General features: G+C 42.3%; 1 protein-coding gene across 1 annotated transcript; it reads left to right on the top strand.

Annotated features, from left to right (window-relative positions):
• Positions 1–11,970: 11,970 nt before the first annotated feature.
• On the top strand, positions 11,971–14,352 carry tmem98 (transmembrane protein 98). The gene is made up of 6 exons (XM_069676415.1): positions 11,971–12,101; positions 13,184–13,315; positions 13,410–13,443; positions 13,524–13,639; positions 13,724–13,783; positions 14,151–14,352. Exons 1-6 carry the CDS (start codon positions 11,971–11,973, stop codon positions 14,350–14,352), a joined length of 675 nt encoding a protein of 224 aa, XP_069532516.1.
• The last annotated feature ends 1,641 nt before the right edge of the window (positions 14,353–15,993 follow it).

Genomic DNA, 15,993 nt, shown 5'->3' with positions numbered 1-15,993 from the left:
CATGAGATCAAACATAAGTATGTCAAGTATAAATCTACTACACTTGTGTGCAGGAAATGCACAGCTGAGGCCTGACGCCTCTTGTTTTTCTGTGACATTATAGATATGGTCTTACAGAGGAGGTTAACTCAAAGCTAACCACCTTAATGCAATATTTGTTTGTATGTTACTTTAAGATAAAACCATTTCATGGCACACTGACTTGTTAAAGAGAAAACTGCGCCTCTTTCATTACCATTCCACACTCTAGGTTGAGCAGGTAAAAAGTTATTGAAAAATCTTTTTGGAGAAAGCCCTGAAAGCAGACACCTCCCGTCACCACTCTTAGTTCAGTAAACACAGTACCAGCACAATGGTAGACCAATGACTGTATATAAAGATGGACGACGCGTCTCCATCTGCTCCCATTGTACGAAATTGAAGCCAAAATAGCCCAGCCATAGCCGCATCCGCTAACCAAAACACACACTTAACTTACAGAAAAAACAGCAAGGATCCTGCACGCTGGTGTGTTTAACAGCAGAACAGCTTCTTGTGTTGGTCTGAGGTTAACGTTCACAGATATGAAACTTCAATGACTGTAGTGATTGTTTTAGTTACGTCTCCTCTCACCGTTCCTCCTCTACTCTGCTAATCCAGAACAGATCGTCTGCAGGAGCCGTATTTGTCAACAGAGCTGTCAATCATCCTTTTTACAGCATCAAATAACTAATTAAAACTAAACTTGTCAGAAAAATGAACACTTGGACGTAAATCAGCATGATAAGAACTAACTATAATGACAGGAACCATGTTTAAGAAAAATGTATTTGGCGTGTATTTTGATTTTATAGTTTGACTCATGTCCCATTTGTTAACATGGAGGAGGCGGGCTTTATGACCTATACTGCAGCCAGTCAGCAGGGGGCGATAGAGATGTTTTGACCTCACTTTTAGGGAGCTGTCATGTCGTCCATCTTTTTATACAGTCCATGTGGCAGACGCAAAGAGAATAGTAAGTACGGTGACTTAGAAGAGGAAAAGGAGGAGTGACCGGGCAAGAGGCAGGATGGGAATAAATCTTGGACGGGCTTTTACTTGATTGTGAGAGAATCTGTCACGGTACTAAATCGCAAAAAATACCGGTTCTTGTTATTGTTATAAGAATTAAAGAAAAATGTCAATCAATGTGTTAGTTTAGCAAGAATTTAATAAATGAGGGAAAAAAATAAAGAAAAGGGGTGTTACTCCATGTTTGATCAGACATTACAGTTATATAATCACATCGTATATGTAAAGAAGCCCTAACTTTCCATGATAAGGAATTATTTTTTAACATAAACTCGGATGATTGCATTTCTAAATGAACAACACTTCCCAGCACACACACTCGGGTGCTGTTGCCTCAAACACCCTGTAATCCGCAGCAAAAGCAACAAAAGAAAAACTGTTTGTTTTCTCTGTTCGCCTGCCAGAGAGAGATTTCACTGAGGAGACGAGGACGAGCAAAATAAAGAAGCGGAGACGTTTGGCTAAAAGCCTGCTGGGTTCTTTGAATCTCAAGGACATTTCTACGTCCTATCCTCCGTCGAGTCCCCCCCCTCCCTCGCCTTTATCTGAGCCCAGCCCACCCGGCCCCATTGTACCGCTCTCAGTGGCAGAGAGCTTCCTGCTCTTCCAACTCAGCTGCTTATAAAACAGAGAGCCGTGTAAGCCGCTGGAGCCGCAGGAGCCGCAGGGATTGGAGATCCCTGGGGTAAAAGCTGGGAACATTCAGGAAAAACTCTCGTTTGGCTTTTGGACTTTTTTATTTTTTTCTGAGCTCCATTTTTGAAAGTCGAGAGATTTTTAAGTCGCTCTTCACACAAAATTGGCTTTTTAAAAAGTTGAAAGGCCGGAGAACTTTGTGAGCGGCGCAGGTCTTATGAAACAGGGTCATTAAAGTAAACGGCACCACAAGTGGCACTCAGAACCGGAAACCTCTGCATGTACAGAGGGTGTCATATTGGCGGATCTATTCATACACATCCATTCATGAAGTATGATTCATTCCATAGAGTCAGAGTTTACGTCACCCGCTTTGAAAAAAACCTTATTAAAGATATTATCGAACAGAACAATCGAGCCGGATGCATTGTTACCACATGCAGGAAACTCACAGTGAACACACCATTTAATCTATTCATGTTCTCCACATAAGGAGCTAATTCAGCCAAGGCCGGCAGATGAAGACTTTCTACTGAATGATGTCTTCACCAGCAACCCTCTGCACACAGGAAATGCTTTTAAACTCGAGCAACAAATAGTCCCCTGATGGATGGAACAGACTGCAACAGAAATCTTCCTCTTTATTATTCTTTTACACTTTAGAGGCCTTCTTTGCTTCTTTACTTCTTTACTGCAATCCTGTTAGTGCCAGTAGACTTGGGGTACACACAGACTGAATGTGTTGATGTTTCTATAAGAAGTTGCTCTATGAACATGCCTCCATGTTTGATATGTTTAGAATTTGAAGATAGACTTATTTTGTTGTTGTGACAAACAGCTCTGAACACGTCATCTTGGACAACATTTTGGGAGTTAAAGTAATAATCGTGAAGATTTTAATTTAAATAAATATCTGTTAAGTCACTATCTATCGCCAAATGAGGTAACACAATGGTGACTGAGCCTATGGCCCACTGATGAAAGCCTTTGCATTTGCAGAATTATGGACTGGGTGTCTGGTGCAAAAAAATCACAAGCGGCGCCCAGTTAATGACACTTTTCCTACAACCCAGCAGTGGTTGGTCTGCCAGAGAGGGTAGGTGGAGCTAAGCGGCTGCTTTTCCGGTCCCTGCAAGTGTTGTGAGTAAACAGTAATCTACTATGGCTGAACAAACAAAGAAAAGATGGATGACTACAGATACAACTTCAAAAATAAGTGAAAATCCAAAGAAAAAGAAACAAATTGGACGCTCAGATGAAGCAAACAGTCTAAAAAGGAAAGCGACCGCCAGCGAGGAAAATCAAGAGTTACAACCGGAGCCAACTGTGGACTTCACACATGCAACACTGTCTGGATATCTGGGAAGTGTGCTCCACCAATTACCGTTTATCGCCATAGGTGCCGCCAAAGAGAACGAAACTGAGGTCTTCAAGATTAGACCTTAAAAATTAAAAAAGATAGGCTTAATTTGTTGTTGTGACAAACAGCTCCGAACACGTCATCTTGGACAGCATTTTTCTTGATGCAGAGAAGAAGGACTACCCATATATGTTAGTAATTCATGTGTAAATCGTCATCCTGGTTGTCCATTCTGTCATCTTTTCTGCACACAGGTCTATTTCATGCCCTCTCATGTCTGTCCTCTGTTGCTCTTTCTGGTCTCTTCCCAGTAAAACTCATCCAAATAGAGTATGCAGATAGAGGGTGACGTATGATGTACAGATAATAAAGACCCTTGAGGTAAATGTGGGATTTGGGAAGTTGGGCTGTGTAAATATAAGCGACTTGGCCCGGAGTTCAAGATGAGGTTTAGGCCCTGATTCTTCAACTGAATTTATTAGCTCACCTCTAAAAACTGAACTGATCACAACACAAGAAATAAAATCAAACTGCCGCTGTACTTTAGTTTACAACTAGTTGCAAATGCCCTGCCATAGCCGGCTTTGTGACAACATTTGAGTTAGACTACCTTACCAGATACCTTTGAGGTCACCTTTAGCACTAATGCACTCACATACAGGCATCGATCCATTATCTATACCGCTTACACTGTTCAGGGTCACGGGGGGCTGGAGCCTATCTCAGCTGTCATTGGGCGTGAGGCGGTGTACACCCTGGACTGATCGGCAGCCAATCACAGGGCTGACACATACAGACAGACAACCTTTCACGCTCACACCTACGGGCAATTCAGAGTCACCAGGGAACCTAACGAGCATGTCTAAAGACTGTGGGAGCATGCATGCATACACAGGAGAACATGCGCTAACCACTGCACCACTATGCAGCCCTTCTTCTACACAGCTGTTGAGTATTTTCTCAATTGATCTTTTACTTGTTTGTTTTACAAAGTGTTGATCACTGTTTGACAAAGATGACTTCCTAACACATCTTGTTTTGCCTCCAACCCAAAGACATTCCCTTTACTGTCACTGAGGAATAAAGAAACCAGAAAATACTCATTTCGCTTGCAAGGACCAAACCATCATCAGGATATGACTGATCAATTGATCGATTAATGAGATTGAGAGGTCGAAGTTCCTGCGGTTAGCATTTTGGGGAAGCTTTACTGGGGATCACCCGTAGCACTACGACGACCACCCCCCCAGGGCCCTACGGATAGGAGGACAGAAAGAAACAGAAAAAGAAAAGGGGAGGGACAGACGGGTGCAGGATAAGAGAGCGAAATGGATTTATAGAAACTGAAACTTTGCAATATAGCATCAACTAAAAGAAGCTTGAACAAGAGAAAATTGACTTATAGAGTAAAACAAATAAGCAAACAAGTTTATCGATAATTAAAATAGTTAGGCCATTAATTTAATAGTGGAAAAATAACCAATAGAAAAGACTTACTGACATACACCACACATCACTCAACTCACACTACGCTTGGATCATCTCGTATTGGAACAAACTGAAAGCAAACAGGAGATGTTTGTGTGCGCAAATCAGTCATGTGTAACAAGCCACAAGCAAAACAATCTCTCATATGAACAAAATAAACAGTTTCTGTTTATCTTAAGTTTGCCTTGAATCACATCTATTAGTGTGAAGCCTCTTCAGCAACATCTACGAGTGTTTCTCCTGCATTTCTCACACAGATGATGTTGTCATGCGTTGCCTCCAGCTTCACAGAGCTGATAAAACAGAGAAAACAAAACATCTTTTTTTTTTTTTAAATGTGGGAAGCATTACCACCCCCGCCAAACACATAAGATGGGCACAGAGAGTACAGCGGGGGGTATATGTGCTTCAACAACAATTCTCCCCGCAGACTGGCCGGTGTTATTTCCAAAATAATGTTGGAGGAAACCGAAATATTATCTCCAACTTATTTTTCAGCATCGTGCAGGAGCAGGGGAGGGAGAACAGGTGAGGGAAAAACACGACAACCGTCTTCTTCATCTAAGGGCTGAAAACACTGCTTTGATAGAGAGCTGTTTATGAAGGCGTGGCATTTCTTCGTAATCCTAGTCATTGAATGGTGTGAAAGCGCTGTTAGAAATTGCCAGAGTTGATTGGTTTTTCGCTAAAACGAGCGCACCTGCCGGGGAGTATGAGGAAAATACAAGTATATCTCAGTATCCTGCTGCTCTGTCAACGACAGGCATCAAACACAAAGACTGTTTTCAAGCACTGACAGCCAAGACTGTTTCCCACTGTTTCTGATAAACAGACAGAAAGCAAGAGATAAATCATCAGAGAGCTGCTCCACTTCCACAGCGTCTCAAAGGCCATCTGTTAAAGTGAGACCCCCCTTCAAAAATACACTTCATGCTCCTCCCACAGCAGGCCACAGATGTCATGAAAGGCCACGGGGACTGTAAACACATCGATCAGTTAGAGGCTGACAGTCCAAAGCACCGGTGATCAGTGAGCCTCCACTCCAAAGGCTCGTAGTATAAACATCTATTCTCCATGACGGGCATTTCTGTTTCAGAACAAAAACCAGCCACAAACTGAGTCTGTCTCCGTCTTCATGAATCCATCAGCGCAGTGAGGGACAGGCCGGGGATAATGAGAAGTGAAATAAAGAGGAAGTTGTAGGAAAAGCATCATTTACTCCCTCCTGTCGACTGCAGCTGTCACAACAGTTTGTCCATCACGTCGTGGAGGAGACGAAAGGTGGAGATTTGTTACGATGCAATCCACTGGCTCTGATTATGGACGGTGAGCAAAACTGCCAGCATACTAACGGCTGCTTCTGTAAACAGGCAGAAAACATACATAAAGATCCAAGTTCAGAAACCTACTCAATTTTCCTTGCCAGTTATCTTGTGGCTAAATTAAGCTTAAAGGGCCAGTTCGTACATTTTCAACCTCAGTCCTATCATGCTATTATGGGGAGCTAATGCCGTTATGGTAGGGAAGAAATGCAATTTCACTAGGGATGCACGATATTATCGGCACGTTATCGGTATCGGCCAATATTGGCTTAAAAATGAACTATTGGATATCGGCCAACACGCTGATATCCGCCGATATAATTAACCGATAAAATACCGATACTTGATTAAATGCCCGACCTCGGCGCAATGTCCCCGGCGCGGAGACGACCTGCACGGCGCAGCGTGATGACGTCATGTGTGTCTCCCTGCAGCATGAGAGAGTCCGTGGTGTGGAAGTTTTTCAGAGTGTCTAAAATAGATAGCAAAACTGCTATTTGCAATGACTGCTCAGCTTCGGTGATGCGAGGAGGAGCCAAGGCAAAGTCTTTCAACACTACAAACCTGATTAACCATCTCAAGACCCGTCACCCCGACCGTTGTAACAAATGTGATAAGAGTATCACTATTATACTGTACAATACAGAAGAGAGTTGATGATCTCTGCAATTAGGTGTGCGGGAAAAAAAAAATCGGTATCGGTAATCGGCTGAATGAGTTGTAAAATATCGGCATATCGGATATCGGCAAAAAATCTAATATCGTGCATCCCTAAATTTCACTCTGAGCCTTTGTAGGACGCTACCCGCTTCTCCAATGGGCCCTGGAAAACCTCCGCCAGATTTTGGATCTCATAGTGAGATACAGAAACAAACGCTGAAAGACATCTTCAGGTTGTGTTGGTTCAACTGTGATTCTCTGAAGGGAGGATGTTACGTCCGGCTTTTATAGCAGGAGGAAATCCCTCCTCAGACGTCCGATCTGTCTGACAGTAAAGACTGGAGAAATGAAAAAGACTCCTACCTCATGTTTCAGAGAAAAAGGTTCTTAAAGTTGCTGCAACAATTGCTTCTACCAGCAGCATTAAAACACACCACTTCCTGTGTGTCTGAGACTTCTGTGTCGATTAACCCTTTATGAACCTAATAGCTTTTATGACTTAAGTATTAGTTAATTTAGGCTTGTATTTCCGTCCACTTCAACAACCTTGGTTAAGAAAGAAAATACAAACTAATAAGGAACATTCGGAGGCAGTTTAACCAGACATCAGATTTTTCTTCCTCTGTAAACTCAATATAAGACGTTCCTGTTTGTGTCCTCGACTCGTGGAGGCCACCTCAGCAGCGTCAAGGAAAGTTTATAGTTCAATTACAGCTTGGCAGGTTCGATCTCCGGGGGAATCGACCGCTACCAGCTGATTAGCTCTGCCGCTGCTCAATACTAGCTACTGGAAAACACTCACCTGCTTGTTAGCTGGTGTCGCTGCAAAGCTCAGAGGTCGGGATGAACAGTAAGAGCTAAGTCAGTGAGCAGAGGAGACAAAGTAAAGCGGGTGAAGAAATGATTAATGTGTTTTTGTGTGAGATTAAACTACAAGAATCTACATTTCTGCTCTCAATCCAAGCTGGTGTTGGTGAATAAAAATGTATATATTTTTAAACTAAGACCAGCCGGCTCTCTCATTCTTGTGCCGAGTAAAACTTCAAAGACACGCGCCTGCACCAGAACGCTGCACAGACACACCTAATGATGCCTCGCTGTGATTGATAGGCCAGCTTTCTACGGCTCTGCGCTGAGGTACCCTGCTTTCATGCCGGATTCTGGATTCAGCTGAAGAGGGGGGTAATTATCTCTGCTGGTGGCATGGATCCGCTTGAAGCAAAGTGGAACACGCGGGGAAAAGTGGATGTAGGGCTTTAATTTATGAGGAAAAAGCACCAAGCTGCAGTGTAACAGAGATGGATTAACTATGACAACGAAGGGGATGCTGCAACTTTACTCTCTGTAATGGCTTAATGTTGAGTGAGTTGGCATAATGCAGAGTGAAAAAGCTGGTCATACCTCTTTAGAGTTGTCTTCTGTCAATTCTCGGCCGTCAGCACCTCATGCTCCTGTGGACGGACGGCTAAATGCTCTGCAAAGTAAAAGGAGCGTCATATCAACACAAGGCTGTAAAGACATTTTGAAACGCCAACCAAACCTCATTCATATTTATGCTTTTTTTATAGCTGTTGAGTGATTTTTGTTAGGTAATGAATTTTCATCAATTGAAAAAAAATACCTTTCAATTTGTGTGAATAAGCTCTTTTAGAGGAATGTATTTGGCAAAACAATCTAACCTTAGAGCTCATTTAATCGTTGTTCTGGAGTTTTGAACGTAGCAGATTTTATTGGCTCTTAAAGGAGAAGTTCTGTAACTTTAAACATGGGCCCTTTTTTTTTGACAAATTTGAGGAGGATTTGTTTCCGTAGAGGACTGCCAGCAAGAATATATATTACAAAAGCCATGGCTGAATATTTACCTGATTTTGACGATGAAGATGAGGCATTTGAATTCGATGGCCGTCCACATTTATTTGAACCAGAGTACACGGACGAAGAGCTTGTAGAGACTGAAGAGAGAATGAGGAGAGAGACAGAGACACGGGCAACAGGCAAAGGATAAAACAAATACACTAGCCTACGCTTACCAAATCCTCTCAACTCTAACTCACGTTTCACCCGTCCTGTTCAGGTAACATCTCACCAGCCGTGAGAATTCAGAGCGAGTTTTTGTTCTTATGAGTCATTTCAACACCCAAACTTGTCAAAATAGGGCCCAGGTTTAAAAACTTCTCCTTTAAGAGGTAATTAATTATGGTCTCAACTATTTTCTGGGCACTTAAAGCAACCTTACCTCAATTCAGTTTAAGAGCTGCAGAGCCTTCATCATCTGCTGACCTGACCTAGAGGTGAGGCTGCGGTTTCAAAGGTCAAGATGACTTTGACCCGACTTTGACTCAGATAGTGCTCAAATAATATCATCACAACTGAGCAATCTCCTATCTGCTGTCAAGGATCATGCAATAAAGCTACGAGCCATACAACCCTTTTAGCGGACTCGTTTCTCATCATCTATTTTTTATTTTTTATTTTTTATTTTGCAAGGACAGTGACAGGAATGATACGTTAACATGGTAATGTGCACATATAACAGCAACAATGACAAAGACAAAACATTTAAAAAAAAGTTAATAGTAATAATTATAAATATGTAAATAAAATAATAATAATTTTTAAAAATGCTTAAAAAAAAGGTGTCTCGTGAGTGAGAGTTGAAGGCATATGTTGTGTTAAATGAGAGAAGAAAAAAACAAAAACAAAACATGATACTATCCTTCTTAACTTTGAAACTTAATATTCACAATAATTCAGCATAAAACAGCATTTTAAGGCTAAATCTGTGTACAATTATCCAATGGGGATTTGGCTTGTAAAACTGTTCAGCTAAATTGACTCTTGGCAGTTAAGTTGCATAAAGCCATCATTCATTAATTATCTCAATTAGTTACACCTGTTAGTGTTTTCTTGCTTTGGCAAGTCATAATGTCTGCCATCTAGACTTTATAAATTAAAACCCACGACAACTCTTCAATTATTGGCTCAGTACTGTATAATAAATTATAAAGCACATTTATAACCACGTAAAGTAATAAATAAATAGGAATGTCAGGTTAAACAGCACAATTAGCATACGCTCTACTTTGCTAATTTAGTATCAGACCTAACCGACCAGGTGTCACTTAAATTAATCTAATAAAAGTTTAAAATGATTTGACTCTACCGTCCCTCATGTGATGAAAACAGTTCAGCGGTTATTGTGCGCCACCTAGCGTTGACGTTACCGACTCTGTGTGTGACAATAGCCGCACTGTAGTCTCCCAAGCATTAAAACATGGTAGCGAGCACTTACACAGCTACAACAATCCCCGCGAGGAGAGGCGCGTGGCCGGAATGTACCCACACGCAGATGAGAGCTGCAGGGTGTGCGCGCAGGAAAGTTTGGCGATCAATCACTCACCGGCAGCCTCAGCTAAAGCCGTTCACGTAGCTCGTGGGCTGCTTTTGTGCGCGTTCACGGCTCAGTTTTGGAGATGTCGGTGCCGTCTCCGCGCGCCTGGTGCCCGGAGGGAAAAGTTTTTTGAGCCCTAAAAGGAATCCAAAAGAAGAACAAAATGTTTAGGTAAGTAAGTGGATTTTTTTTGTTTTGTGTGCCTACTTCATGCCAATAGTGTTGTAAGTTTTAACGTTACTCTAGAAATATTCTGTGAGATCTTTTATAAAGTTTAAGTTTAAGTGTCGATGATTTATGTATCTGTGAAATGCAGCGAAATGGGAAAACTGTGTTTCTATTGATCTATTTGAGTTAAAATGTGTTTTGTTTTGTTAGTGTTTTTTTGCAGTGGTGCAGTATTTAAAACCTCAACTTCAGTAAAAGTACCACCGTTTAGATGTACTCCATGAAAAAGCCTTGCACTCAAAATTAGACAAGTAGAAGTAGAGAGTGTCATTATGCCTGTCAGAAAGGCTAAATCAAAAGCTCATTGCATAATTTTTTTGTGTGTAAAATCATGATCCAAAAAGTAACTAAAGCTGTCAAAAAAATCTGGTGTAATAAGTGCAATTCTTCTCCCTGCTATGTTGTGAAATAGAAGTCCTATGCAGCAGAAAATGTACCTAAAAGTTGTAGTTTCAGTACAGAGTTAGCAGGAAAAACTAAATTACTTAGATTTAGTTGAAAAGTAGTTGCTTTGTAGAGGCAAACTGTTTATTTTTTATACAGACTTTAAAAAAGTTGGGTTTGAATGAGCAAAACTGCCCTAAAGAAATAGTTCTGTGTAAGTAAAATAAGGCGTTGGTCACTGATGGCCCGGAGAAATGATGGAGAAATATTCTAAGTGACTCTTTCTGTACCCTAAAATGTCACTCCATTTACACGTATAAGTTTCATTTTAGCAGAGGGCTCTTCAAACTTTTCAGATACACCAGCCTGTGAAAGGAAAAGGAGCCTGAGAAGCTTTGTTGCAGGAGAGAGAGCGAGACAGGAGAAAGCCCCTTACGATACGGCGAGTGTAACACAAATTAATCAGATTAAAGAATTACAGCATTCCGCGGCAGAATCTCACACAATCATCCAGGCAAAAATGCAGCTTTGCAATGTTGTAATGTTGAAAGTTCAGCTGCCCCTGAGGTAATTCGCGCTCTCATAACACTGTATCTCTGCTTTATAAATGTCACTCCTAATTATGAATCAATCATACTGTAACTAGAGAGCTGTTTGAGGAGCCAAGGACAGAGGAGATTACACACATCTACACGATCAGGTGGGGCAGGACGGGTTAATGAGTGACTACACAGGGCTGAAGGGCAGGTACGCTTTCAGAAAGAGGAAATGTGGGAGCATGGAACCTAAATTAAACGTTAGATAATCCAAAAATACTTCAGCTTGGACTGAAAACATCAGAAGGTAGGAGGTCAAAGGTCACTTTTGTTGAGGTTTTCTCTGCGGGTTTAAATGTGTGTATGAGTCAAAAGTGGATTTTTTTCACATCATTTTTGAAGTTGTTGACTTTGCAGTTGCTTGTTAACCTTCAGTAGAATAAATGTAATATTTGTCACTTGTTTTGGTCTGCCCTGTTGAGTGAAAAAGTCTGTTTATAGCCAACACTGTGCTCTTATTACACTGTGAGCAGCGCAAACAAAGGGCAAGTGCACTTCAGCTTTTTATGCACTCAGATAAAGGTCGGTTTTATGTGTGTGTCGTAGGTGTGCCATATTTAGAAACAGACAAACACTGCTGATTGTGTCCTCCTCCTCACAGACTCTGAGAGGCATTGCAGTCCAACAAAAATCAAAATCAGGGAAATTTCATGCCGATTATCCTCAAGTGTGGAGATAATGTCACTATTCTCTGCTTTGATGTCCCCCAATCAGACTGAAACTGCCAATTACTCTCTCCTCGACAGATGAGCACCCATCCATAATCCTGCTCGGACAATCGGCCAACCCTGATTGGACTGTTTCCCCCCTCCAAACGAGTCGCTGCCTGCAGCCGCTGTGGGAGCCGCAGTGGTCATGGAGACGGTGGTGATCGTGGCCATCGGGGTGCTGGCCACCATTTTCCTGGCGTCCTTCGTTGCCCTGGTGGTGGTGTGCAGACACCGGTACTGCCACCCTCACGACCTGCTGCACCACTTCGACTCCAAGTCAGTGAATCAATACAAAGCCTGTTAATCTGGATGATATATTACATTCTGTTTTAGACTTTTATTAGTCTTGAAATAGTTATGTGTGGTCTTAATTCCCAGTCACCTATGCTACAGGCTTCTCTACACTGTCTACACAATGTGTGATAATGTATAATTTGCGTTAGCATTATAATATTCCACCTGTTTAAGCACCGTTTAAAATCATTTGGGAGTATTTAACGTGTTTATTAACTAGTTGTGACAGAGTTTTGCAAGAAAACAAGGGAGGGAGAGCTGCAACAAAGGCCCTCAGATGAGGGATGTTACGCTTCATGGTTAGCATCTTAATCGCTAAGCCACAGTGGCACTCCATTTATGTGCTGTTCAAACTCAGCTGGACTTAATTCACCTTAACCATTAAGATGTTTTGGCTGTTTTTGCACCCTAATGTTGCAGTTTACCATGGCATTGTTAGTGTGCTTTGTTACCTTCAAATTAACTCTTAAGCTAAGGTCAGCAATTCATCTCAGAAGCAGGTATCTGTGGCTGTTGCTGCTAATAACTCCAATGGTTATTTTGGGCAGATGAAATGTTTGGATTGTCTACCTGCCTACCGACAAAGACTCTGCCTGTGCACTCACTGCACATGAACAAAGTCTTCAACAAGCTAAAGCTAGTGAGCTAGTTGCTCAAGCGTGGCAGAGAAAGCTAGCATCATACGTTTTGTGATGACATCAATCGACTAGACTCCTCGTGGACTTGTCCTGCATCAGAATTCGAGCAGGGCAGCTTATTTTTTGGGTTGGATGCTTGAAAAATCTTATTAACTCTTCCTGATTTCTAAAGTTTCCTACCTCAGCTTGAAATACGACAGAGCACACATGACACCTCCGTTGTGTACTCAGAGACACAGGGCCCTTTTAATATGAAAAGGGAAAAAGTTAAGCCTTTCCCACTTCACTTAACTTCAACTACATTACAATGTTGCAGTTTCATTTAGCAGATGATGGTATTTCGCACACTGAATGTAACTGTGACTATTGGGGTTCTGGTCAGTAATCCAGTTTTGCCTGCTCTGCATTCCCTGGTGTGTTTTTCAGGCCCACAGTGGATCTGATCTCAGCCATGGAGACTCAGAGTGAGCCGTCAGAGCTGGAGCTGGACGATGTGGTCATCACTAACCCCCACATCGAGGCCATCCTGGAGAACGAGGACTGGATAGAGGACGCCTCGTATGTCTCACTAGTTGTAGCATTGCATGACATAGGTTTCTGTACATGATCAATCTCATAGATCAAAAATAATTCTGTGATTTCTCTCAAACAGCGGATTGGTCTCTCATTGCATTTCTATCTTAAAGGTACCTGAACTTCACCGTCTTTAGTCCATATTAATTTTCACTGATTACCTTATGCTAACACGTATTTCCTCCACGTACAGATCTGCCACACTTTGACCGAAAAGCTGGTCGCCTTGACAATGGGCTCAGGGGCAAAGGTGAAAGCACCAGCCAGCCTGAGCGACATCATCACGGTGGCCAAACGCATCAGCCCGAGGTAACGCACCACGTTCGATTCACAGAAACTCGACATTAGCACGTTACTGACTCCAGCTAACCAACCTGTCTCGCCTCCTCTCAGGGTGGACGACGTGGTCAGATCCATGTACCCTCCTCTGGATCCAATCCTCCTCGACGCCAGGTAATCATGTTTATAGCCCCTTCATTTCTTTTTAAATGAGGCTGTTTGTATTACTTTGACTGCTTAATGCAGGGACCTATTAATGTGATCGATTAGCGTCTGTGAGAGCCGGAGAGGAGCGACCACTTGACTTGACTTATCCATAATATAATAACACTGATAAATAGAGAGATTACAATAGTTCAGAAGATGCCAGGAAAATATTGTAACTCAGAATTGTTTGTTTTCCATCAATGAATCAAACTAAAATTGAAGTTTATGCAGGACCAACCCTAATGCTTGATTTTAAAAGCTTTCTTTTTAAAAAATAAGAGCTTTTCTTTCTGCACAAGCGAGTGAAATGTAATCAATTTGTCTTCCTCCTCAGGGCCACTGCTCTCCTCCTCTCAGTCAGCCACCTGGTGCTGGTCACCCGCAACGCCTGTCACATGTCCGGCAGTATGGACTGGATCGACCAGTCGCTCCACGCGGCCGAAGATCACATGGTGGTTTTACGCGAGGCGGCCCTGGCATCAGAACCCGAACGAGGCATACCTGGATTCGACACACACAGAGAACAGGCCATCTAGAGCGAACACAGATAATCATGTATGCAAAGAAGCAGCAACAGGGCGTGAAAATATGTCCAATTTATCCTTAAGCTGCCTCTATTCAAAACTCTGTACTCAATTGATTGTTAGCAGGCACATACTCTGACAGACGGTGTTGTGAAAGCATTCCTCCCAAACATCCATTTTAAATTAACAAGCACATTTCTGAGAAGCCGTGCTGATGGATGCAGGGACTCTTATTTTGAAATGTAACATTGATAAAAGGATTGGATTTTTATTTTTTATCATATGCCTTGCTTTCACCACAGCCACTGTAAAGTCAGTATGAAACACTCAGATACAGGTGGGGTTTTCTGTATGTACCCCTAAAGCAGATCTACAAAAGTTGGTCTGTCGAAGGTGTAAGCCGCCTGCTCGTTAAAGGCTTTTAAACATTTCTTCTTGAGTGCGCCATCACCCAGCGGTGGGCCCAAATCCAATCTCCCATCACATGGAGGCTTAGTCAGCTAATCCATGCTGAGGAAAATAACACCCAGTTAGCCAGTGAACCCAAAGGGGCTCCACCTCAGCGGACTAATAGAAGACCAACCGCACGTATTTACAATCTGTGTTATCAGCATGACTTGTGGATGCTCAAAAACATGGGACCAATAGGCTTCGTTTTAGCCTCATCAGCAGCAGAGTAATGCCCTTTTGTGCCATTGCTGCGTTGTATTGTGTTTAATTGAGGCTGGTATCAAAGGAGAAACTCGTATCTCTTCCTCTTCAAAGTTAATATCTTTCTGTCGGTCCACAGTGAATCATCTCAGCATCGATCAGATGGAGTCATGGTTCTCAGTGGATGAATCCTAATGACTTTGGTGATTCTTTGACCTTTCCTCTAGCACCACAAGCAACTTCACATTTGTGTTTTTTAAATGTCTCAGCATCTTGGATTTCCATATTTGCCACAGATGTTCATGTATCCCACAGGTGGATACATAGTTAGTGATCAGTTATGACATAGCACCAGTTTAATAAGTCCAATACTTTGCATTTAGCACTAATTAGAATACAAAAACACAAAAGCTGTGTCCCAATCCAGGGGCTGCAGCCTTCGAAGGGCGTATCCGAAGGCTGATTGCATCACAGAGGTGCGTCAAAGGCTGTCACATTTGGAAGGCTCCTTCAGATGCAGCTGACAAATGCATGAAGGATCCATCGGGTGCATCCTTTCGCGGCCCAACCTATCGCGCGCCAATTCAAATGAGATGGAGTCTTACGCGGCCAAGGAATACACTTTTAAAAGTTTTTGGTTTCAACTCAATCGAATAGCAAGCGATACACATAAAAAAGGCTAAAAGGGGACCTTGAAACAAATTATCTTTAAAATAATAGGTTAAGTTACGTGACATTAGTTATGCTAGCTAGTTAGCCTGCTAGCTACCTGTTGCTCGGCAACAGGAGTGGCGTTTGTTGACACAAGGGTAAGGGCGGGAACAGCTGGTGACGCAAACAGGAAATCCTCTGTAGACCAGACCGTCACATTTCAGTTCAGCTTTAGCGGTCTACACAGGCTACGAATGACTCATCCTCTGACTGCCTCCTTCGAAGGCTGCAGCCCCTGGATTGGGACACAGCCAAAGATGGCTCCTGCTAAATATAAGCATGTTAGCATCA

The sequence above is a fragment of the Semicossyphus pulcher genome, unplaced genomic scaffold (genome assembly GCF_022749685.1).
Source record: "Semicossyphus pulcher isolate SPU_LCO1_2020_fin unplaced genomic scaffold, fSemPul1.0.p SCAF_25, whole genome shotgun sequence".
Classification (NCBI taxonomy): domain Eukaryota; kingdom Metazoa; phylum Chordata; class Actinopteri; order Labriformes; family Labridae; genus Semicossyphus; species Semicossyphus pulcher.
Note: the sequence above shows the minus strand (reverse complement) of the source record. Positions and strands in the feature narration are given on the sequence as shown.